The sequence below is a fragment of the Paralichthys olivaceus genome, chromosome 22, assembly GCF_024713975.1.
Source record: "Paralichthys olivaceus isolate ysfri-2021 chromosome 22, ASM2471397v2, whole genome shotgun sequence".
NCBI lineage: Eukaryota > Metazoa > Chordata > Actinopteri > Pleuronectiformes > Paralichthyidae > Paralichthys > Paralichthys olivaceus.
Genome location: NC_091114.1, coordinates 15,086,404 through 15,110,090, shown reverse-complemented (window position 1 = coordinate 15,110,090; position 23,687 = coordinate 15,086,404). Strand labels below are relative to the sequence as shown.

Below are 23,687 nucleotides of genomic sequence, written 5' to 3'. Positions count from 1 at the left end.
GCAAAATATTAAATAAGTGGTTGAAGCAACTGTAACAAGGTCCAGTGTACTTCCCCTCCAGTTAAACTTGTTCCAGTAGTAACTACACTTCAACACCAACTCCTGGTTCACAGTGAAGTGATTCATGAGTTCACAGTGAAGTGATTCATGAGTTCATCTCATTTTGATGTAGAGTGCAGTTTTCATCTGTAGGGTCTCTGTGCAGTGTCTGCTCAGTTTCCTGTTGGTGTCAGGATGTGGGTACATTGACATTCTGACTGAGAAGAAGACAAACAACCTGGGGACAGGATGGACATCGCATCAATCTGCCTCGCGATTTGTGAGCTATTTTATCTTTTTAATTATTTTTTTCAAATGAATATTGATTAAAACTCTTCCTCTAATTTCAATAACAGTTTGTGACTCATTTCCTCTGAGAGATTTAAAGCTTCACCAGCTTATATTTCTATAACATTTGATTGTAACACAGTCTTTTATTTCCTGGCGTCAGTATATGGTGGAAAGTTTTGAGCGTGAGTGTCTCTATTCTTGTTGGTTACCAAAGTTGATGCATAACTACATGATGACATAAATTACATAGGAACTAGGAAGATTTTTCCGTCTATATAAGCTTCAGGTCGTGTCGATAGTCTGATAGGTTGCAGAGATTTTGTAGTTTATTTTGGAGCATATTTTTGTTGACCTTGACCATTGACCTATCAGCTCCAAAATCTGATCACCTTCAGATAAAGTAATATTCACTCCAGGACTGGTGAAAATCTGTCGATACGTAGTGGAGTTATTGTGTAACATACACACACACACACACACACACACGTGAAAACAACACCCTGTGTAAAAAGCTCTGTTGAAGGCCCAGGCTTCAGTCTGATGGTTTTAAATCTCTGTTTTTCTCTCTGTGTGAATCCGCAGCAGCGACACTCACCATCCAGCTCGACAGATCTCAGTTCCATCACTATGACTCCATCAATCTGAGCTGTGCAGTGCCGCCAGACTCTGGTGTCTGGACACTGAGGAGAAACACCTCCTCTCGGAGTTCTGAGCCATGCAAATCTGGCTGGGGCAAGACACGTGACCCCTCCTCCTGCACCATTCAGAACGCCTATTTATTTGACAGTGGCGTGTACTGGTGTCAGTCTGAGCGCGGGGAGTGCAGTAACGCCATCAACCTCACCGTTACCAGTAACGCCACATGTCCTTGGACCTTTTTTTGTATTTGTGTTTGATGCTGACTTTTTCTCCACAACAGGTTGATCATTCGCTTGTTTTCCAGGTGGCACAGTGATTCTGTGGATTTCTGCTCTTCCTGTGACGGAGGGAGATGAAGTGGTGCTTCTCTGCCAATACAAGGAGGAAGACAACAACAGAGCCACTTCTAACTTCTATGCAAACTTCTACAAAGACGGCGCTTTCATTGGGACTCATGCCTCAGGAAAAATGACCCTCCCGTCGGTGTCCAGGTCCGACGAAGGTCTCTACATGTGTGAACACCCCACGGAAGGACAGTCGCCGCAGAGCTGGTTAGCTGTGAGCAGCAAAGGTCAGGTGAAAGTTTGTATTCTTAAAAAAGAGTTCAAACCCTTTTGAGGCCAGACCTGGTATTAACATCAGTCCTGAGCGATCCAATCACAAGTTCAGGTCTGAACGCTTCCAAATCAGCCTTAATTCTGTCTGCCTGGAAATAAGGTTCCGTGTTCTCTGCCTTCATAAATAATCTGACTTCGAGGAATCTACTTTCATTTCTCTTATTTTTCATGTGACTCGATTTGACCCCAGCAATACATTTTACATTAGAATTCTTGTGGTCCAGCTCCTAAGACTCCCAACAATCCCTCAGCTGCATCTTCACCTTGCAGCCGAGTTTGTTGGTGATGTTTGCAGACGACAATAAAACCTATTTAATGCTTCTCGATGACAGAAACACAAGGTTTGAATGTGAAGCTCTCTGTTGGTGGAATCTGGAAACAGAAATGAAGAGGTGACTAACGGATGAAACAACAAAACAACTAGCTAAAATTACAGAAACCATCTTTTAGAAATATTTATTTGACGTCCATCCACCCATCCATTAACATTGAGGTTCATGACCTATACTGCAGTCAGCCACCAGGGGTCAGTCCAAATGATTTGGCTTCACTTTTTGGAGCTGTCATGGCGTCCATCTTTATGTCCAGTCTAAATCAGTTTAAATCTCCATGGTTCAAGAAATTTAGAAACACTTTGCTTGTGGTGTTCAACTACAGCAACTACACGTGCTGGTTATTTGTTCTTCTCTCATGCAGTCGGAGCTCAGCCTCTTCCTCCTCCCCCTCCTCCTCCCCGTCCTCCTCTCATGTCTCCGCCCAGGCTGGTCTATACCATCCTGCTGATCATCTTGCACACCGTGATGCTCATAGTGTGTGTGTCAGTCTATAAAATGTGGGCTAAAGGTAGGAGCTCCTCTGGAAATCTGTTTATTCCCCCCACCATAAGTCTAAAAAACAATCAGACTCATTCCTAATTTCCTCAAATAAAATTCAGAAATGTCCCTCGATAGAGAAATCTTCATTATTGCTGTTCTTCTCCTCCTGCAGCTCGAGCTGAAGTGAAAAGAGCCTCTGAACATCTGTCCCTCGGTTGATCAGACTTGTTTTCTGCTGATGAAGAAGAAAACCACATGTGTATATATATGATGACCAATATTTTGTATAACGAACCAAACAGCACGATGAAAACAATATGTTATTAATTATTTTGTGTTAACTCTGTTATCGTATGTTGAAATACAAGACTAAGCAAAATCTGCAGCTCTCTGTGTTTATTATTAAATGTTTTTTTTCATGAGTAGTTTCCGAAGTCTCCAATCAACCTGCAGCACAGTAATATTATGTTTACTAGTATTTCCCTTCCTGCTCGTTATGTGACACTGTTACAGAAGTCTAACTTTTACTGAGCAGCAGCACCCTGGTGATGATTTGTGTTGGGCAAAGTGTCAGAGTGAAGAGGTGGTTTTCATTCAGGATGAGGAAACATTTCTCCACAGTCACTGAAACCTCAAGCTGCTGCTTTAATATAAAAAGATGTATCTACTTTCATTTCTCTTATTTTTCATGTGACTCGATTTGACCCCAGCAATACATTTTACATTAGAATTCTTGTGGTCCAGCTCCTAAGACTCCCAACAATCCCTCAGCTGCATCTTCACCTTGCAGCCGAGTTTGTTGGTGATGTTTGCAGACGACAATAAAACCTATTTAATGCTTCTCGATGACAGAAACACAAGGTTTGAATGTGAAGCTCTCTGTTGGTGGGATCTGGAAACAGAAATGAAGAGGTGACTAACGGATGAAAAGAACACACCCACTTTCATGCACGGCTGAAATATATAGAATGTGGCTTCCTCCTTCAGCTCAGTTGATATTTGATCTTGTTCCAGCTTCTTTTATGAACCTAACATCACTTATTTTCAGGAAATCTGAGCCGTGGTAAGTTGGACTTTTCTCTCCTTCTGTTTTTGCATCTTTTATTTGCAATTGTAAATTTAGTGAACACAAATTGGTAGAAATTAAATAACAGCACAACAATATTATTATGCACAAGTTTCTTCAGATATGTTATGTATTTATACACAAATACATACACTTACATCTCTGAACTCTGTATTCATTTATTTTGATATTTAACCATTAAATTTGAATAACATTTCATTTCAAGTGAGTGATACATCTTGTTAATTATCATTATGATCGTTATTATTATTTTTAAAATGTATTAAATTATACAAACAGTGTGTCCTGCCTGCTGCCTCTGAATATCATCATCCAATCACAGAGGTGGCAAAAGTACTCACATTTTTTACTTAAGTAAAAGTACAAATACTTGTGTAAAAAAAAGACTCTAGTAAAAGCAGAAGTACTGATTAAACTCCATTACTCAAGTAAACGTAAGAAAGTAAAGGCTCTAAAATGTACTCAAGTACAAAAGTGAAAATGCTCTGGAAAAAGAAAAAGTTTGTAGGCAGACAAAATCGGATTGTTTTCCTCTGAACCTGCACAGAGCTGGTCCAGAGGAAACAAATCACTGGACAATAGTTTGCCAAATTTCAGACAGAATAATAAAGACTGAACTGAACGAAGTCCTGCATGAGCACCTGGATCATGTTTTACAGGGAATAAATGGATGGGTAATGTGCTGGCGTTGATTTAAGTAGGTGAACCTACAGATACCTGAAAAATCTACTTAAGTACATTAATGAATTATTGGTCCAATCAGCTGCAGCATCGTCCTGCTGGAACACAAGAATTTCCCTCTGGAATGAATAAAAATCTATCTATCAGGACCTGATCAGTACATGAAGTAAATTGGTGTTTGTTTGATTCGCTCCAGAGTTTATGAGGCTGCATTTAAATATCATGAAAAATCACTCGTGACATGAACAGCAGGAGTCAGTGTTAAAGTGGCCGGAGTGACAAACAAACAAATTCGAGAAGAGTCTCCACTGGCATTATTCATGATATACTTTGGACATATTTAACATTAGAACATCACATCACAGTCTCCTTATGAACCAAAATTTCATGCACAAAATTTCACGCACTCATAGATGTTTGTCGACTAAATGTGCCTGATTTTTTTCATCAAGATCCATTTATATTATTAGTAAATTACAAATATCACAATGTTAAAGTTACTGGAGCCCCTGTTCTGGATCAACAGCAGAATTGAACGGGTTCTTCCCTCATCCTTCAAATAAGTTCTGTGAAAATCCGTCCAGTAGTTTTTGTGTAATCCTGCTGGAAGACAAACAAAAAAAGGGACACAGGTGAAAACATAACGTCTTTGGTGGATGTAATAATGAATACGAGATTTGTTTTCTTCAATTAAAGCTTTCGCTTTGATACAAAGAAGTGATTCATACATCAACCCGGTTTTGAAATTCAGAATCTTGCTTTAAATTGAACTTTAACATCAGCATGAATGAACTGTAATGAACTGATGATTCTTTTTCTGCTCTCCTCTAATGATGCAGCGTTCAACGGAGGCATCACTGAAGATGACGTTCCTCCTGCCGCTCCTTGCTCTCCTCCTCCTCCTGTCCGTTGATCCCACGGTAGCTGAAGTGGTGTCATCGATATCGGACTGTGACGAATATTTTCTTGACCGCACTCCGCCACACATCCCGAGAATCTTGGAGGGAGGGAAGATCCAGGACCGGAACAGATACAAGCCCATTTGCCAGACCTTCCGTAACACGAGAAGATTCGTGACACTCTACGACACTACCAACAAGATCCCAGTGTTCTCTGCTTACAAGTACATTGGGAGACAAGCCATAAAGAGACCTCAAAGTGTTTGGATGATAGAACCACAGGTTTGCTTTTTGACCTCAAAGAAATTGTTATTATCTGTAATATTGTATTTGTGGGTGATTTCTACAAACACATCCAACATCCACATGCCGGCTGTTTCAGAACTAAGATAAGATGAACTCCCTTCTCCAGGTAAAGCCTAGTCTCTTCTGAATGGCCAATTTACATACTCTGCTCTGATTGGTCAACTGATACCAGTGCGTGTAGGAATATTATAAGAGCTGGATACGGGACAGGAAAAGGTTGTTCAGTTCTATAGGAACTGCAAGACAAAAAAAAGTGTCTGGCTTATTTCCGTGTTTTGCAACCCATCGCACCTCAAAGCTAAAACTGTTGATATTATGGTTAATTCGCATTGAGCATTAATTTATCTGTTTACAGACTTTGGGCTTTTTATTTTGCAGAACTTTTACAGAAAAAAACATATATAACACACCAAGGAAAGAACAGTTAAAAAACAAACCAACGTCTTTAAATCGTATAATATTTAAAGGATGTTCACATGCATGATTATTTTGAAATTATATATCTTTGTGTCACCAAACATTAATCTGCTCTACTGCATATCTACCCATGTCAGTAATATATCCTTTCATTTATTACAGCTTGAGAATGCAAACAACTTTAACCGAAACATGGCAATGCCATCCCGCCACACGACCTACGAACACCAGGCCATTCCGGCTGATTACTCCAACCAGGACCAATTCGATAAAGGGCATTTATTACCATCCTCCTATGGTTTTAACGAGGCTGACAAGAAATCGACCTTTACCCTGACCAACATTGTTCCACAAGTAAAAGCATTTAATCAGGGACGCTGGAAACGTATGGAGAATTGCGTTCGATGTGTCCTCGATGAATACTGCATCAACAACAATGACAAAACAGAAGGCTCTGTGGTGATCGGAGCACAGCCCGGCAACAACTTCCTCAATAACAGGATCAATATTCCCTCCATGCTCTGGTCAGCATTCTGCTGCTACAGTAGAAGTCAGCGGATGTGGTTAGCAGGTGCACACTGGGACGCAAACATTGAACATGGTGATAAATACCTTCAGACCAAGACCTTGGACGAGCTCCATCGACAACTGGGAGGAGGATTTAACGCATTTCCTGGAACAGAATGTCCGCTCTTTGCCACTCCCACCCGGCTTTACCCACACCTCAAAGCTAATTGTTATTGCCCACCACCCATTTCAACAACTTCTGCTCCTCCCACAACTACCTCTACCCCTCCAGTTTCAACATCTGCATCTCTTCTTAGCACATCTGACTCCCCAACCACCACATCTGGCTCACCCATTACCACATCTGGCCCTGTCAGTACCACATCTACCCCCATCAGTGCCACCTCTGGCCCCGTCAGTGCCACATCTGGCCCCGTCAGTACCACCTCTGGCCCCGTCAGTGCCACATCTGGCCCTGTCAGTACCACATCTATGCCCCTCAGTACCACATCAACCCCCATCAGTACCACCTCTGGTCCTGTCAGTACCACATCTATGCCCCTCAGTACCACATCTACCCCCATCAGTACCACCTCTGGTCCTGTCAGTACCACCTCTGGCCCCGTCAGTGCCACATCTGGCCCTGTCAGTACCACATCTATGCCCCTCAGTACCACATCAACCCCCATCAGTACCACCTCTGGCCCTGTCAGTACCACATCTATGCCCCTCAGTACCACATCAACCCTCATCAGTACCACCTCTGGTCCTGTCAGTACCACCTCTGGCCCTGTGAGTACCACATCTACCCCCGTCAGTTCCACATTTGGCCCCGTCAGTACCACCTCTGGCCCTGTCAGTATCACATCTATGCCCATCAGTACCACATCTGGCCCTGTGAGTACCACCTCTGGCCCTGTCAGTACCACCTCTGGCCCCGTCAGTGCCACCTCTGGCCCTGTCAGTACCACATCTACCCCCATCAGTACCACCTCTGGCCCTGTCAGTACCACCTCTGGCCCCGTCAGTGCCACCTCTGGCCCTGTCAGTACCACCTCTGGCCCTGTCAGTACCACATCTACCCTCATCAGTACCACCTCTGGCCCTGTCAGTGCCACCTCTGGCCCCGTCAGTACCACCTCTGGCCCTGTCAGTACCACATCTATGCCCCTCAGTACCACATCTACCCCCATCATTACCACCTCTGGCCCTGTCAGTAGCACATCTATGCCCCTCAGTACCACATCAACCCTCATCAGTACCACCTCTGGTCCTGTCAGTACCACCTCTGGCCCCGTCAGTACTACCTCTGGCCCCGTGAGTACCACATCTACCCCCGTCAGTACCACCTCTGGCCCCGTCAGTGCCACCTCTGGCCCCGTCAGTACCACCTCTGGCCCTGTCAGTACCACCTCTGGCCCCGTCAGTGCCACATCTGGCCCCGTCAGTACCACATCTGGCCCTGTCAGTACCACATCTATGCCCCTCAGTACCACATCTACCCTCATCAGTACCACCTCTGGCCCCGTCAGTGCCACCTCTGGCCCCGTCAGTACCACCTCTGGCCCTGTCAGTACCACATCTATGCCCCTCAGTACCACATCTACCCCCATCAGTACCACCTCTGGCCCTGTCAGTACCACATCTATGCCCCTCAGTACCACATCTACCCCCATCAGTACCACCTCTGGTCCTGTCAGTACCACCTCTGGCCCTGTCAGTACCACATCTATGCCCCTCAGTACCACATCAACCCTCATCAGTACCACCTCTGGCCCCGTGAGTACCACATCTACCCCCGTCACTTCCACATTTGGCCCCTTCAGTACCACCTCTGGCCCTGTCAGTATCACATCTATGCCCATCAGTACCACATCTGGCCCTGTGAGTACCACCTCTGGCCCTGTCAGTACCACCTCTGGCCCCGTCAGTGCTACCTCTGGCCCTGTCAGTACCACATCTACCCCCATCAGTACCACCTCTGGCCCTGTCAGTACCACCTCTGGCCACGTCAGTGCCACCTCTGGCCCTGTCAGTACCACCTCTGGCCCTGTCAGTACCACATCTACCCCCATCAGTACCACCTCTGGCCCCGTCAGTGCCACCTCTGGCCCTGTCAGTACCACCTCTGGCCCTGTCAGTACCACATCTACCCTCATCAGTACCACCTCTGGCCCCGTCAGTGCCACCTCTGGCCCCGTCAGTACCACATCTATGCCCCTCAGTACGACATCTACCCCCATCAGTACCACCTCTGGCCCTGTCAGTACCACATCTATGCCCCTCAGTACCACATCAACCCTCATCAGTACCACCTCTGGTCCAGTCAGTACCACCTCTGGCCCCGTCAGTACCACCTCTGGTCCAGTCAGTACCACCTCTGGCCCCGTCAGTACCACATCTGGCCCTGTGAGTACCACACCTGGCCCTGTGAGTACCACATCTGGCCCCGTCAGTACCACATCTGGCCCTGTGGGTACCACGCCTGGGACTTTAACTTCCACACTTCCCAGTACAACATCTCGCCCTCCTACAACAACTGGCCATGTTGCTACGACAACCAGTACTCCCTTAACAACTGCTCCAGCCACTCCAAGCACCAGTAAACCTACAACTACAGAAACACCAGCAACAACTATTCTTCCAACAACCACAACAACCAGAGCGTCCACAACAATCACCAAAACTACTACTGCCACAACTTCTACTACAGCCACAACCACCAAGAAGAAAAATAAAGATAAAAAAAATGACAAAGACAAGGAGCCAGGAACAAATGAACAAGAATCCCCAGAAAGAGATCTAGTACCAGATTTACCTGTTCCGGGTGGAAATCTTTTGGGAGCTAGTTTAATCAGTGGAATTGGAGGTGCTCTTTCAGGAATAGCAGGGTCAATTTTGGCAATATTAGGATTAGGAAATTTAGTTTCAGTCATAGTACCTGGTGCTGGTCCTAAATCTGACATTACTCTTCTTATAAACAATGCACGTACTGATGCCCCAACTTTTCCCAAACCTCCTACCACCATTTTTATTACACCTGCAAATCCACCCAAGGTTATTTCAACTGTTCCTGTTGCTGTTATCCCCACCACAGCTCATCCAAGCAATAACCCCACTCCCACAACACATCCCAGCAAAACCACCACCATACCAGCGAAGGCCATCACTCTTCGTCCATCAACCAGTACAGAGCAATCATCATCCCAATCGACAGTCTATGCCAACTCTGCTGTGGCAACTCAGGTGGTTGCCATTTCTGTCAGCGCCCCCTCTGACCTGGTCTCTATTTCATCTGGCCCTGATACTTCCACATCTGGCAATGTCAGCGCCCCCTCTGGCCTATTTACAACCACACCTTCCAATGGCAGTACTGTCCCTTCAAACTCATCTGATCCTCAGCTTACATCAACAACAGCTACCACCAACCTTGCAGAAATGTCCACTATGCCATTAACTTCTCCAGCTTCTCCAAACAGTTTGTCTTTTCCTTCCAGCACCACCAGTGATCTTTCAAACACCGCCTCTCCCTCTCCTCACAGTTTTTCTCCTAATCGAACCAGCACATCTGCATATCAGACCTCGAATGCTCCGTCTTCTCCCTCAGCTCCACCTCCAACCTCAGATGCTCCTTTTCCTTCTTCAAATTGCTCCATCCTGTTTCCTTCTCTTGAACAAATCTCTATTTTTCACCATCACCAGAATGTCCTTGCCTACTACCAATACCAGCTTAACCAATATCAGAGTTACAACTAGCAGGAATTTTGAGCTCAAATATAATTTAAAAAAAACTAATTACTTCAATCAAGCAGTAATGGAACAACTACTACTACTACTAACTTTTCTATTAAAATACAAGATAAACTTTTTCTCCTCTTACACATGATTACTCAAGTTTGAACATTGTTGTGATGTGTATCTTAAGAATAGTATTAGAATGCGTTATTTGCAGCATCCAGTGTTTTTTCCATGCAGCACATATGACTCTAAACTAGTCATTATATTATTCTGCTATTTTATGATTTCAGGCTGCTTTTTGTAACTTTGATTTTCATTAAAGATTGACATGGTCAAATCTAAGGCTCCAGGAATCTATTTTGCTGCCTCTATAGTCTCTCATTTTTTCGAAAATATTGATTGAAACAATCAATAACAAACAAAAATTATATATCATAGGCTTTTATAAAAGTAAATGACAAATAGCTTCAGTTTCCATATGCAAAACATGGTTTACTTGAAAAACACCTGGTTTACAGGATGCATCAAATGTATAATTTTGTGTGAAACTAATTTGGTATTTTTTTATTAAAATTACAAAACGACTTCCGCTTCAATACTTTTTCCATCGCTCGGACTGAGGTGTGATACCATTCATATATTTAAAAAGACACAATTCAACCAAAACAACAAAATAAGAAAATATAGTCTTTCATCATCATCATGTTTTAATGATTTAAATCGTAGTTTCTTTATTTACTATGTGATTCTTTTTGAGTAAAAAACCTCAAATATCAGAATAACAGAAGTCAAAACTAAAACAAATGTCTCACATTATTCTCCCAACGTGTGAAATAATGAATCTGTATAAATATATGAAATTAAACCTCATCAAACCATTAAATTATGTCATTATTTCTTATTAAAACTCATTAAACCATTAAATTATCTCATTATTTCTTATTAAAACTCATTAGTGATTAATTTTTTTTTTTTTCGGACATGACGCGTGTTCGGCTTCTTTCGGCTGATCACGTGATTTGCGAGGAGTCGTTGAGTTCCGAAGAAGAAAAACCGAAAGCACTCGGGAGTTAGCCTGCTAGCCAGTTAGCTAGCACCGAGCCCGTGATGGAAGCGGAGCAGAAGAGGCCGAGCTACCGCCGACGTTACGATGTGTAGCCCGCGGGTCCGACGGTGAATGAACTAACCAGCCGCGTGCGACACCATGAATCTACGGGGGCTGTTTCAGGACTTCAATCCCAGGTAACGTTAGCCGCGACCTAGCACGCGAGCTAACTAGCTATGTAGCATCGCACCGTTTGTTTTGTTGCCCTGTTGTTGGAAAATACCGCGTTGATTAAAAAATAAAAATAAAAAAACACGTGCGTGCTGTGTCCACGTCACAGTGTGCACATCATCGTAGATAAGATGGAAACAGCTGCTCCAGGTTAACAACTCATAGTTTTGACGGAACCAGGCTAACTGGCTAACACGTTAGCTTCAACACCGTTGCTGGTGTGCTAGTTGAAACTAGCCACTCGTTAGCTGTCGTTACCGGTGGGCTTCGTTTTCACTTATTCTGCTGGTTGTTATGTTCAGTGTGTTGACAACATGTAACTCGCAGCATTTGTCCGTTGCCATTATTTACAACAAGGTGACATCAGATTTAATCAGGTGGCACAAACGGTCATGTCACTGTTCTTATTATCGTTGTTGTTGTTGTTGTTGTTGTATGTGAGTGTTAAAGTGTGAGTATGAATAGTGACATGTGTGTTCAGCTACTGAATGAGCAGAAGTGCAACAGTGATGGGTACAAATGTGCAGTTATTCAGATTCAGTGTTATGAGATGCTGCAGAAATGTGGCAGGTTCAATGAATGAAATCCCGAATAAATGCCCGAGAAGTCAGTGAAGTGAATCCAGCGTCACTTCTGACACTGCTTTTTCAGATCTGCACACAAGTCAGGACAGTTTTCACACCATGCTCTGTATCTGTCAACACTCTGAACAGTGGTAATCATTTTTCTCTGTGGGAATCAAATTTAAAACGTCCCCGTCGTTCCCCTGTTGCAGTAAGTTCCTGATTTACTCCTGTCTGCTGCTGTTCTCCGTGTTGCTGTCCCTGAGGCTGGATGGAGTCATCCAGTGGAGCTACTGGGCCGTGTTCACCCCGATATGGCTGTGGAAGCTGCTCGTCATCTTTGGGGCGGCTGTGGGCACAGGGGTGTGGGCCCACAACCCTCAGTACAGGTAGACTTTAACACATGTAGTCGACTGGGGTTCACTTTCTCTGAAGCTACCACATATGAAACTGCTTGTACGCTCATATCTTTACTGTGCGCTCAGTGGTTATGTAGGTCATTAGAACAGCAGTGGTTAGGAATTTGAATGAATATTTTTAGTACTGATCTCAATACTGAGTACTGACTGTTGAATATGTTTATACCACAGAGGATTTACATTAAATCAAGAGTACTATGTACATATATTTATGATTTCTCCCTCGTTTGTCTTTTAGTTTGTGTGAACGTCTCTGTTTATTTATCCCTCTTTATCAGAAGACGACTCATTAGCATCATTGTGGACAACTGTAATTATTTTTGTGTCTTCCCTCAGAGCTGAAGGCGAGACGTGCGTGGAGTTTAAAGCCATGCTGATCGCAGTGGGGCTCCACGTCCTGTTGCTCATGTTCGAGGTGTTGGTGTGCGACTGCCTGGCGAGGGGAGCTTACTTCTGGCTCATCGTCTTCATGCCGCTCTTCCTCGTGTCCCCTGTTTCCGTAGCAGCCTGCGTCTGGGGGTTTAGACACGACCGCTCTCTCGAGGTAAAGAATCTAATATACACGAAGACACATAGACAGAAAAACAACATGAACCTGCAGCCAAACTTTTAAGTGGCATCATAATTTAAGCCAGTTCGTTCAGTATTAATTGTGTTGGGAGAAAGTTCAGAGATGTATGTGTTGATTTGAACGAGGCTGACTGACATCCCAGTCACAGCGTTAATATTTGCAGTTATGAAAACTTTTATTTTAAAGAATGGAGGATGCAGAAAACGTGTATTTGTGTCTACATTCTATGTAAAATAAAGTTTTATGTATTTGTGATTTCTTCATTTATAATAAAGTTCTGGTTAAACTGTAAAATATTCATTTCTTTGTCATATGGGTTTGATAATTGTTATCTATATGTTAGTATCTGGGACCTCCCCAATAATCCGGTTTGGCTTTAATAATAAAAGTGCTGTTGTCCAGAGAGGTTAACACTTGGTCTGTTGTATATTGACCTTGTTCCCAGTATCGTTTGTTTTCATGTTTCATGCATGGTTCTCTGTGTTTACATCCACCCACTCATCTGATGTGTCCCCTTGTGATTCACTGGTCTCAAAAAAAATGTACACCCTTTAGTTTCCATCAAGATTAGACAAAGTGACCAGTGGAGTTTCTGTAATCAAGCCCAGATGCAGAAAGATAGAAAAGAGATTTTTGTGTGAGACGTAACATCAACCACCATCACAGAGCTGAACTTTTCTTTTCTTCCTCCTCAGCTGGAGGTGTTGTGTTCAGTGAATATTCTCCAGTTCATCTTCATCGCTCTGAAGCTGGACAAGATCATCAACTGGCCTTGGCTGGTGAGAGACACCGACAAATTACATCACAGTTTATTCATTAATCACGATTTATTGTAAATCTAAGGACACTGTCGGTTATAATATTCGACCCTCATCTTGTGTGTGTGTTTTGCAGGTGGTGTGCGTCCCACTGTGGATCCTGATGTCCTTCCTGTGCCTTGTCGTCCTCTACTACATCATCTGGTCTGTCCTCTTCCTCCGCTCCATCGACATCATCGCCGAGCAACGGCGAACGCACATCACCATGGCGATCAGCTGGATGACCATTGTCGTGCCGCTTCTCACCTTCGAGGTGAGTTTCAAAAACTGTTCTGTGTCTGTAAATTTTGTAATAAATCCTGTTTAAAGTTGTTTGGTAAATTGTATTTCCTGTGGTGAAGTCTGTATAACACGAGGTATAATGTAAGAAAATCTACTCTTCTATTTATTTACACATTTGAAACAGAATTGTTTTTTGAAGGGTTGTGATTGTTGTACAGATGTCAAAATTATTTTTGCAGCTTCCTTCCAGATAGAATAAAAGCCACGGGGCATTATAGAGCAAATCATTTCCGTATTCCCTCCAGCAGCTCAGATGCAAACCCTTCTTCTGTTTGGGGTTAATGTTAATAATTAAATTCTCTCAAGGAACTCTCTTTAACTCCAGGAGGTGGTGGACGACTCGATTGTTTCATTCAGCCACATGTCCCCAACTGTCACATTGTCTGTGTTCAGGGATGTGATTATGTAACTTAAACCTTTAGTGCTTCCTGTTTTATGAGCATCAGTAAATATGTGAGTAACCGTTGACGCTCTGTCGCATTAAAACTCATCTTTGCTGAAGTTATTTTAACTTTCAGTTTGAACTGTGTCCTGGATATGAGGAGTAGCAGATTGCTTGTTTCAAGATAAAATGTGATGAAATAAAACATCTCAAATGTTCAGTTAATTTACAGATACCGTGTTTAAAAAAGAACTCATCACCATAAAGATTGCAGCAGACTGTAAACACAATATTTCCGTTACATTACACACTTTCATGAATGCTGCTGGCACTTTTTGAATTCAGACGTGTCTCTTCAGATCCTCCTGGTGCACAAGCTGGACGAGCACAACAACCTGAGCTATGTGTGTGTGTTCGTGCCTCTGTGGCTCTCGCTGCTCACGCTCATGGCCACCACCTTTGGCCAGAAGGGAGGGAACCACTGTGAGTATTTAAAGCCAGTAATGTGCTGTGGGCTGCTGAATGTGTTGTTCTCGTCTGTTAAACTTTATGGTGCTCCGGCCTCCAGTCGTGTTTATAGCTGACGTCTTATTTTGTGTCTTAAAATTTAAAACAATCTAAAGTTACTGAGCATTTTATTTGTGCTTTTTGCATCAGTTTATCCAGAAAGCACCAAAAGCTGCCGCTGTTAAAAGAATTAAATATTTGGTCAGTCGGCATTTTAGTCGAAATGATATTTTTATGATGCCTATTGTTGCCGAGGAGGTTGTGATTTATCTGCTGTGTTTGTCAGTCAGCAGGATTACGCAAAAACCAATTGAACCAATTTTCATAAGATTTTGTGGAGGGTTGGGGCCTGACTCAAGGAAGAAGCCATCGAATTTTGGAAAGGATCCGTATAAACGGGAGGGTCCAGTATTTATTATTCTTCAACATGCCAGGGTGTTAGCATGGTGTTAGCCTCGACGGTAGGGCCGTCAGTTTTTCTAGAAGTCATGAATGTGTGTGTGTGTGAACTTAAAATCAATTTTATTGTTCGCTGTGGGTCACGATGTTTCTCTTCCGTCCTGATGTCCCTGCAGGGTGGTTTGGCATCCGCAAGGACTTCTGCCACTTCCTGCTGGAGCTCCTCCCCTTCCTGCGGGAGTACGGCAATGTGTCCTTTGACCTCCAGCGCAGTGACGACCCCGAGGCGGCGGAGGACCTGCCCGTCCCCGAGCCGCCGCCGAAGATTGCCCCCATGTTCCACAAGAAGACCGGCGTGGTGATCACGCAGAGCCCCGGGAAGTACTTTGTCCCGCCGCCTAAACTCTGTATCGACATGCCCGACTAACGAGGCTCCGTGATGACGAGGGCTGCTGACCCTCATGTGTTTAACTCATGAATCAGCAGAGGACATCGCATTTGTCCTGAAGTATTCTGTCTCCTCGCTGGAAAGAGTTCTGATTATTACTGGATCCAGAATCCTCGCGTTGGTTTCACCGGCTGTTTTTTCTTTTTCTTTTTTTGTGAACAAAGACGCCCCCTGTCTTTCGAGGATGGAATCACAGAATCAAAACTGTTTCTTCTTCACGTGTTGTGTGGGAACTGTCCACAGGAACATCTCGCACTCAAGTGACTGACGTGGCGGCTGACACGCAGAGGAGGAAGTGAATATTTGACTTTAGGTTCGGAGTGTCGGAGTCAGCGATGACGCCCGCCGTGCTTTATGATGGGGACCAGTTGAGAGAGAGAGAAACTGACTCTGGTTTGAATTTGGGATCAGTTTTACCCCCACTGCTCCTGTTTTTACCGTCGGTGGAGAAAATGCGCAGATTTCTTTTTTCATGTCCGTCTTCGTCCTGCACTCACACGCCCCCACGTACGTTAACGGAGTTGTTCTTCCTTTTTATAGAGACGTGGATTGATCATCCTTCGAAAAGATGGAGGATGATTCTTGATCTGTGTAAAATGCAAATTTGGGAAAAATGTCCCGAATATAAGTGCTGCCTTGCTTTTGACGTCATTTTGGAGATCGTAGTGTTGACCCACGGTAGCAACATCGTTTCCTATCACCCTCGTTTTTTCTATCATCAATTATAAATTGAAACATAGAGTATACTGCAGCCAGCCACTAGGGGGCAATCAAGATGTTTTGCCTTCACTTTAGTGGAGCTGTCATGTCGTCCATCTTTATTTATCGGTCTATGGCTTGAACACTTGACGTTTGCACATGTGGACGTACCGTTGAACGAAGAAGGGATTACATTACGAACGATGGCTCCTTAAATATAGGCGACGTTACCGTGTTGGTTTAAGACGGACCTGAAAAAGTCGGATTCTTTTCTTTAAAAGACAAACAACGGAAATGGCACTTTGTTAATCTGTTCTGTTTTTTTGTATTCCTGCTTTTGTTTTGTAGGACAGACGTTGTCAGGTTAGGGACCAGAGCAGAGATGGCGTGGCCGAGTGTTAGAGGCAAAAAAATAAATAAACACACAAAACCAGTATTGTCAAACACACCGCTTGCTTCTGATGTCATTTTCAAATTAGCCAGAGTCACATGAGCTCACGACAGCGTTAGAGTTTCACAGTTAGATCCTCGAATGAATCCCGTAGCTCCCGTTTCCCATTGCTCTTGTACATTAGGTTTTTGATTGTATGTATGTGTACGATGTCTGGTTTCCTCAGAAAGCAAGAACAATTCTATTTTAACAACCTGACCTCCAGCGTCTCGTTGGGTCACATTTGCTGGCGACATCTTTCGTCTTTTTTTTCCAGTTACATTGGTCTGATTTATTCACCGTGCTCTAAGTAAAACTTATGCAACAGCAGAAACCTGGTTTTCTTCACCGCACGTCCACACACATTTATTTATTTAATAGTTGAATGAGGTCGTTGTGTTACATCGGTTGGTTTGTAGAGTTTGTAAAGCAACGCTATGTAACTTTTACTGAGCAACAGCGCCCTCTGCAGCCACACGTGACGATTAGTGGGAATGAAAGAGGAAACATCCTGCAAACTCAATCGAACGGCTGCTTCAAGGTAAAAGTTACTTTGTGTTGCTGAAACATCAGATAATGTGATTGAGTTTCTTCAGTTTCACAGGTGACGATGATGTGAAGAGCAGAGCGGCTCCACGTCGCCGTTCCTTCATCCAACGTCTCGAGTTCAATCCACTGGAGTCGTCATTGAGTTGTTCGGTTTAAAGGAGGCATGATGTGTTTCAGTGTTTCTCTCAGATCAATGCACTGGTGGATTAAAACACTTTACTGAAACAGGTCACCTCAAGTGTCTTTGAATTTATTCATAATTATCCAAAAGGTTGGTACCAACATGTTTACTATTATTAATCTTAAATTACAAGATCATTTCAGAGATTTTTCTTCTTTCCCTCTGTAATCACTGGTCCGCTTGTCGTGCAGGAAAGTGGAGGTGGCGATCGGCTGCAGCAGGAGCGAGCCACGGTGGAGGCCGAGCGTCGAGGACGATGTCACGATGAACGGGAATGAGTCTGAGGTCATTTCATCTCTGGAGCAGAAAACCATTTGTGTTTTTTATGCCTCCGCACTGCACCGATTGTTGGAGACACACAACCACAGGGAGATGATTGTAGCTTTGTGAAGTGGTTTGAATGTTTGAAACGTTTTTAATCACAATATTATTAAGAAGAAACTTGATTATAGAAGCTATCAAGTTATAAACACAACTCTTTAGTGACATCTAGTGGCAGCTTTATGAAAATCAAAATGAGAAAGTTTCAGTCAACAGTTTAAAACCCCAAATATATTAAAATGATTCTCGTGACAGATTCTTGTGTTCTGCAAATATTTGCTGTTGTTTTGTATTAATCTTAAAATGTGTTATTTAACCCAGGATATAATAATCTTATCCAGAGATGCTACAGTTACATTCATGAATGTGTTTTTCAAACATCCTCCATATTAAATAATAATGTAGATTATTAGAATGGCACAGAAACAAGAATAAAGTGGTTTTCAGTTGTAAAATATTTAACGCAGGAGCGAAGTGGCTCCTGCGTTAAATACAAACAAGATTCTGTCGAATGTTGATCAATATTTATAATTAATTAAACTTAAAACCTGGAGCTTCTGACACTTGACAACACAATACCTTTAAAAAATAAGAAACTTTATTGATCCAGTATCAGGAGACATTTGTGAAATTCTTCATCAGGAATTATTTTATAGAAAATTAAAGTAGCAGCACCTTAAACGAACAGTAACAGTCAATCTGTTCAAGTATTATCATGTGATCAGATCACAAGAGGAGTGTGTGTGTTCATGACAGCGCTCCTTGGGTACAGTAGAGCTGATAAACGGTTTTGCTCAGAGCTGGACCCAGATTTCTGAAAAACAAAAGGAGACGTAGTTGATCTTCCTTTTTGTAGCAAGTTTGGTTTAAATAAAGTTTCAACAGTTCAAAAAGAATAAAATGCAGCTTTACAAGAAAATGTTATTTAAAAACCGAACATATTAAGAACATTGACATCTTTAAAAAGTGGAAACATAGAGAGATAAAGAAAAGAGCTGCAGGTAAAAACACAGGTTACATGTTGGTGAAAGTAAAGTTAATATAAATAAAACTGCTTCTACAAACCTTTTGAGTTTCCCGTATCGTATCGAAGAGAGGAGCTTCTCTTTCTCTGCTTCACTTGTACGTTGTTCATAAGCCGTCAGAAGACTGACAGAGAGAACGACAGGGAAATAAAACTCTCTGAGGAAAGACCTGAACCTCCCAGACGAGCGGAGTGAATGAGTTCGAACACTTGGTGATCTGTGTGTCATGTGAGTGTGTTACCTGTAGGGGGTGCTGTAGCTCTCCAGTATGGCTGCTGCCTTGTCTCCAGACAAACCGCTGATCTGCATCAACTGTCTGGCGAACACTTCTCTCACCGTCTGACACTGGAGGAAACAAAAACATGGATTTATAAAAAAACACCTGAGGCGGCTGTGGCCCAGGGGGTAGAGCGGGTCGAGGTTTGAGCCCCGGCAACTCCAGATTGAAGAAATGTAGAAATGTCCCCTGACGGCTGTTCTGTCAGTGTTGGGGACTGATATTTATGAGTGCGTGTAATTTTGTGCAGTGTGATTGAAGTTTAGACAGACGGATAAAGGATAGATAGAGATAAATAGAAAGACAGATCGATCGGGTTTATGGACACACACCTTGTTTTTGATCGCCCCGTGGTTGAACTCTGCAAAAGAAATGAGAGAGCAGGAGGGGCTCCCTCTCTCCTCGTCACCCGCTTCATCCCCCTCCAGCTCTCTGGAGCGACAGATCAGCGTACGGTCCTGAAGTGAAGAGACAACAGTCACAGTTGAGGACGTGAGTGAGTCAGTCGTCAACCACAGACTGTAAACAGACCGTGTGTCAGTTACCTGGTAGAGCTTGGTGAGGTATCGGGTCATGATGGTGAGGTAGGCTGCAGACTCCCTCACATCCTGGACTCTCTTCACAAAGAAACCATCCACCACCTGCAATGTTTGGTCCATTAACAGTAACCTGGCCGTGGTTCGGTCCAGAGCAAACCAACGTGTTCACGCAGGACTGACTCACCTGAGTGTTGACGATCGCCTGCTGCAGCGTCGCTTCAGGTAAACTCAGGTGAGAGGCCGCAGTTCCACATTCCTCCACCAGGTAGATGGGCCTGCGAAGACCACACCTCTTCAGTCGGAACTGATGGAGAGAGAAAGAGAGAGAGATCTTTAAATGAGAAAGTATTATTTATTTATCGTTGAAGAAGGAAAACACACACGACCGACCTTCTGTTCCCTGAAGCGTCCGTCGATGATGCTGCCACACAGGTCGTCCATCCTCTTCCTCTCGATGATGTAATCGAGCACCAGCTCTCTGCCGGCCGGAGCTCGCAACTGACCTGAGAGGAGACGGAAACTGTGACGGAATAATTCACTGAGAGACTTTCATGACTGGAGCGAGGAAGTGAATTTCATTTCAAAACCAGAGTTACAAGATGCTTTAGAGGTGAGTGAAGGAAGTGAAGAGAACTGAAGAAACAGTCGGTTTTTTTCTCCTCGTATTTGCGTCTGCGTTACCTGGAACCGGTGCGACCTTTTCCCGAGCCACCCACAGGAAGTCTCCGACGTTTAGTTTCCTGACATCGAAGTTCACTCCATTTCTCTGAAGCTCTTTGGCCAGCTCCTGTTTCCGGTGGTTGCTGCCGCTGCACAAACAAAGGTGGTGAAAGGATGAGGATGCAGTTTAATATACACGCACTTAAATCTACACACACACTCATGATGGTTCTCTTACCCTGTAGTTTCAATGAAGTCGACACAGAGTAAAATATCATACGTCCCAGGTCGAAGACATCCTCCATTCGGCTTCCTGCTCGTTTGTGAATCTAGAGTCTTCACGTTCACGTCTCTGTCTGACTGAGAGACGCAGGTCGGTCTCTCTGTGGGACTGTGAAGAGAAAGTGATGTGTTGTGTTCCAGCTGGAAGACGAGGACAACATGATACCTTCACCTCCTCGGCATCAACTCACTGTGTTCTGTCCTCTTTCTCCTCTTCATCGTCACTACAAGTAAGATCCACAACCCCTGGACCATCCTCCTCCTCCACCTCCTCCACCTCCTCTCGTTCACTCCTCACCTCCACTCGGTCTTTGGATCCTTCTTCCGCTGCCTCCAGTCGCTCGGCCAAAATCAGACCCTCGTCAGTCAGGGAAAACCTGAGACAGAAAACAGCCGGAAATCACTGAGGTGTCCTGAAAAACAAGTCTTCATCAAAATGTGGAAAATGTCCTCTTCCTGTTGTGTACCTTGCAGGACTGTGGGTCTTGATCACCAGGTTCTTCTGGATCAGCGTGCTGACTGAGGACCAGGCCGTGTACTTACTGCCGAGATCTGGCTACAGGCAGACACACACGACGTTATGATAAAAAAAAATCTGCATGTTAGTTTATTTTGAAATGAACAGACTGCACAAGAAGATATGGACACATGACGATTGGGAGCAAGGATTAAAGTGAAAAAGAATTTGACTTACGACACTGAAAGATTTATCACAGAGAAGCTGAGCCTCGGCTTGTAGCTCCAGTTTAAACATGTAACCTTTACTTCCCGGGATCTGGAGAGAAAGATGATGCTAATGAGACTAAACGAGGCCACGGTGAAATACATGTACATGTTTGTGAAATGTCTCATAGGGACATTTGTACCTGTGACTGTCTGTAAAGTGTGAGGAGAACAGCATAACCCCCAGACCTCTTCTGAGGGACATACTCCCTCTTCTTCCTCCCTCCTCCTCCTCCTCCTTTATCCTTGGCAACATTCTTCTATAAAGAAAAACACTATTATCAATTTACCTCCTTCTAATTACTTGCACCACGGACGTTATGTCTTTGTCTGTGTATGTTTGTCTGGTTGGTAGCAGGATTACGCAAAACCTACAGGACAGATGAATGTGACACTGATGGATGTGGTGTCTGTCAGTTAACAACTCATTAAATCTTGGTTTGGATCTGTGGGCGGATCCAGGAATTCTCTCCCCACTGTTATCGAGGGGGAACAATCATTATGAGTGTGTGTGTTATGTTTGTTGTTTATAAAGTTCTGGATCCAGTCGTTAGGAGATGATGAACACGTGAGCTCTACTCAGCTAGTTACCTTTGTGGGTGGAGCCAGGTTGTTGTTGTCTGGTCTGCCAGGAGGGGGCGCCCCTTTAGGCAGAGAATGAATAGGAGCGTCTGGACCTGGAGCAGAGATTCAAAAGAATTAAAAATCTTATGCTGAGTACAAGTTGTTTTTTCTGCAGTAGAGGAGGAGATGCAAGCTGTGGTTTATTAAACTTGTCTGTCATCTGGTTTCCTTATAAATACAATATGTATAAAATATGTGGAAACTAGTTTCACATTTATTTATTTTTATAGAATCTCTCATTCTGTCTTTTTCGGCCATCAATCCCCCCCCTTTGAATTCTCTCCCTATGTTCAGACAGTTTTCCCACTTGATCATGAGTTCGTTAGGTTTTTGGTAACACGGTTATTAAATCACAACATCATTGGCTCGCTTTTAAATTCACATGTGGATGAGTTTCTTCATCCGTTCACGTGCGTCTCACCGTTCTCTCTCAAGTATCGTTGTAGTTTCTCATCCAGGATTTTGCAGATCCCGTCTCCAAAGTTCTGGAGGATCTTCGCCTCTTTGGCGTTTTGTAGCGGCAGAGGATATTTATTCAGAGAGTTGATGGCCTGATTAAAATACATATAAGATAATTAGGTTGATTGATATCAGGCAGAGGTAGACGAGCAAAGAGAAAGGATCAGGTGTGACAGGCCTTTAAAGAATCAGTCTTTATTGCCAAGAAAGGATCAGGTGTGACAGGCCTTTTTCAGAATCAGTCTTTATTGCCAAATAATTTTGCACGTACAATAAATTTGCTGTGGTACGTTTGTGCAAGTTTAATTATAAAATACAGAAACTATGAAACTAAATTAAATATAAATGTAGCACGAGCACCAGTGGAGGGATTGTGCAGAGTACAGTAAGTCTGTTATTGTCCACAGGATCTCAGTTTTCAGATTATTGCACCAAGTGAACGCACAATAATTCATAGTGTTGATTTAATGCGGTGGGTTCACGTGAGTGGAGGCTCCCGGGTCCTGTTCACCTTCTGGTAGCAGAACTGGATCTTCAGTCCCTTTTCTTTCGCCTCGTCCCGCAGCTCCGTGAGCCACCGGAGGAACAGCGGGTTGGGGCAGGAGGGCAGGCCGCGTTTCCGACCCAGCCGGACCGGCTCCGGAGCTGGCATCGATCCGCACCTGAAGGAAACATCACGATAAACTCCTGTGGACCGTTTTAGCTAGCACCGGCTAACATCCAGCTAACATCCAGCTAACGTTAGCAGCCTCCAGTTCGCAGGAGAACATGGCAGCGAGTTTAAACTAGCGGACAACACGTGCGGAAGGTTTTTAAAAAAGAAAACAGACGAATACAAAGTGTCCTGACCTGGAAACTCAGCTCACCTTTGACCTTTAGGCTCCAGCTGCTGCTGCTGGCGCCTGCTGTTCAAAACAAACCCTGCACTTCCGGGTTGACGCGGGTCACATGACCGGAGGCGGAAGTCAGAGCAAAGGACGCCATGAAACTGAATTAGGGATTTTTTTTTTTAAAAGAAAAATAAATCAATAGAAAGTTAATTTATCAGCAAAATGATGAATTTAATAACTTTGATGAATTTTTAATAATTCTAACATTAATTTTTGCCGCATTTGAACAAATATAACTCAGTTTATGAGTTTTTTTAAGACAATAAAACTCATAATTGTGGCTTTAACTAGCAATTTGTTTGATTAGACAATCATTTAATCAATTAA

General features: G+C 43.6%; 4 protein-coding genes across 6 annotated transcripts; 3 read left to right on the top strand and 1 right to left on the bottom strand.

Annotated features, from left to right (window-relative positions):
- Positions 1-208: 208 nt before the first annotated feature.
- On the top strand, positions 209-2,780 carry LOC138406309 (low affinity immunoglobulin gamma Fc region receptor III-A-like). The gene is made up of 5 exons (XM_069518201.1): positions 209-319; positions 913-1,182; positions 1,274-1,540; positions 2,283-2,429; positions 2,574-2,780. Exons 1-5 carry the CDS (start codon positions 289-291, stop codon positions 2,618-2,620), a joined length of 762 nt encoding a protein of 253 aa, XP_069374302.1. The 5' UTR covers positions 209-288; the 3' UTR covers positions 2,621-2,780.
- Positions 2,781-3,284: 504 nt separating this feature from the next.
- LOC138406682 (mucin-2-like) lies at positions 3,285-10,620 on the top strand. Its single transcript, XM_069519264.1, has 2 exons — positions 3,285-5,350; positions 5,954-10,620. Exons 1-2 carry the CDS (start codon positions 5,000-5,002, stop codon positions 10,052-10,054), a joined length of 4,452 nt encoding a protein of 1,483 aa, XP_069375365.1. The 5' UTR covers positions 3,285-4,999; the 3' UTR covers positions 10,055-10,620.
- A 413-nt stretch (positions 10,621-11,033) lies between these two features.
- On the top strand, positions 11,034-17,611 carry tmem185 (transmembrane protein 185). The gene is made up of 7 exons (XM_020107892.2): positions 11,034-11,278; positions 12,088-12,264; positions 12,631-12,838; positions 13,561-13,644; positions 13,760-13,936; positions 14,707-14,830; positions 15,430-17,611. The coding sequence occupies exons 1-7, from the start codon at positions 11,241-11,243 to the stop codon at positions 15,678-15,680; spliced, it is 1,059 nt and encodes a 352-aa protein (XP_019963451.1). The 5' UTR covers positions 11,034-11,240; the 3' UTR covers positions 15,681-17,611.
- Positions 17,612-18,457: 846 nt separating this feature from the next.
- On the bottom strand, positions 18,458-23,463 carry mus81 (MUS81 structure-specific endonuclease subunit). 3 transcript variants are annotated; one of them, XM_069518597.1, is made up of 17 exons: positions 23,337-23,463; positions 22,982-23,132; positions 22,433-22,562; positions 21,979-22,064; positions 21,531-21,644; positions 21,359-21,439; positions 21,132-21,220; positions 20,856-21,041; positions 20,621-20,773; positions 20,404-20,531; positions 20,113-20,225; positions 19,907-20,026; positions 19,729-19,824; positions 19,516-19,641; positions 19,148-19,251; positions 18,947-19,030; positions 18,458-18,695 (listed from the first exon to the last, which is right to left on the bottom strand). In XM_069518597.1, the coding sequence occupies exons 2-17, from the start codon at positions 23,120-23,122 to the stop codon at positions 18,629-18,631; spliced, it is 1,818 nt and encodes a 605-aa protein (XP_069374698.1). In that variant the 5' UTR covers positions 23,123-23,132; positions 23,337-23,463; the 3' UTR covers positions 18,458-18,628. The 3 variants fall into 3 exon arrangements, with proteins under 3 accessions (XP_069374698.1, XP_019963450.2, XP_019963449.2); XM_020107891.2 differs by having other exon boundaries at positions 21,531-21,647; positions 23,320-23,414; XM_020107890.2 differs by having other exon boundaries at positions 21,531-21,647; positions 23,337-23,397.
- Positions 23,464-23,687: the final 224 nt, after the last annotated feature.

Coding starts and splice junctions, on each gene's coding strand:
- LOC138406309 (XM_069518201.1), top strand. CDS start 289: ATGGACATCGCATCAATCTGCCTCGCGATTT. Junction 320..912: donor ATCAATCTGCCTCGCGATTT/GTGAGCTATTTT, acceptor GTGAATCCGCAG/CAGCGACACTCACCATCCAG. Junction 1,183..1,273: donor CATCAACCTCACCGTTACCA/GTAACGCCACAT, acceptor CTTGTTTTCCAG/GTGGCACAGTGATTCTGTGG.
- LOC138406682 (XM_069519264.1), top strand. CDS start 5,000: ATGATGCAGCGTTCAACGGAGGCATCACTGAAGATGACGTTCCTCCTG. Junction 5,351..5,953: donor TTTGGATGATAGAACCACAG/GTTTGCTTTTTG, acceptor CATTTATTACAG/CTTGAGAATGCAAACAACTT.
- tmem185 (XM_020107892.2), top strand. CDS start 11,241: ATGAATCTACGGGGGCTGTTTCAGGACTTCAATCCCAG. Junction 12,839..13,560: donor GACACGACCGCTCTCTCGAG/GTAAAGAATCTA, acceptor CTTCCTCCTCAG/CTGGAGGTGTTGTGTTCAGT. Junction 14,831..15,429: donor CCAGAAGGGAGGGAACCACT/GTGAGTATTTAA, acceptor ATGTCCCTGCAG/GGTGGTTTGGCATCCGCAAG.
- mus81 (XM_020107891.2), bottom strand. CDS start 23,122: ATGCCAGCTCCGGAGCCGGTCCGGCTGGGTCGGAAACGCGGCCTGCCC. Junction 21,221..21,358: donor GTGATAAATCTTTCAGTGTC/GTAAGTCAAATT, acceptor GTCTGCCTGTAG/CCAGATCTCGGCAGTAAGTA. Junction 20,532..20,620: donor GACTTCATTGAAACTACAGG/GTAAGAGAACCA, acceptor TTGTTTGTGCAG/CGGCAGCAACCACCGGAAAC.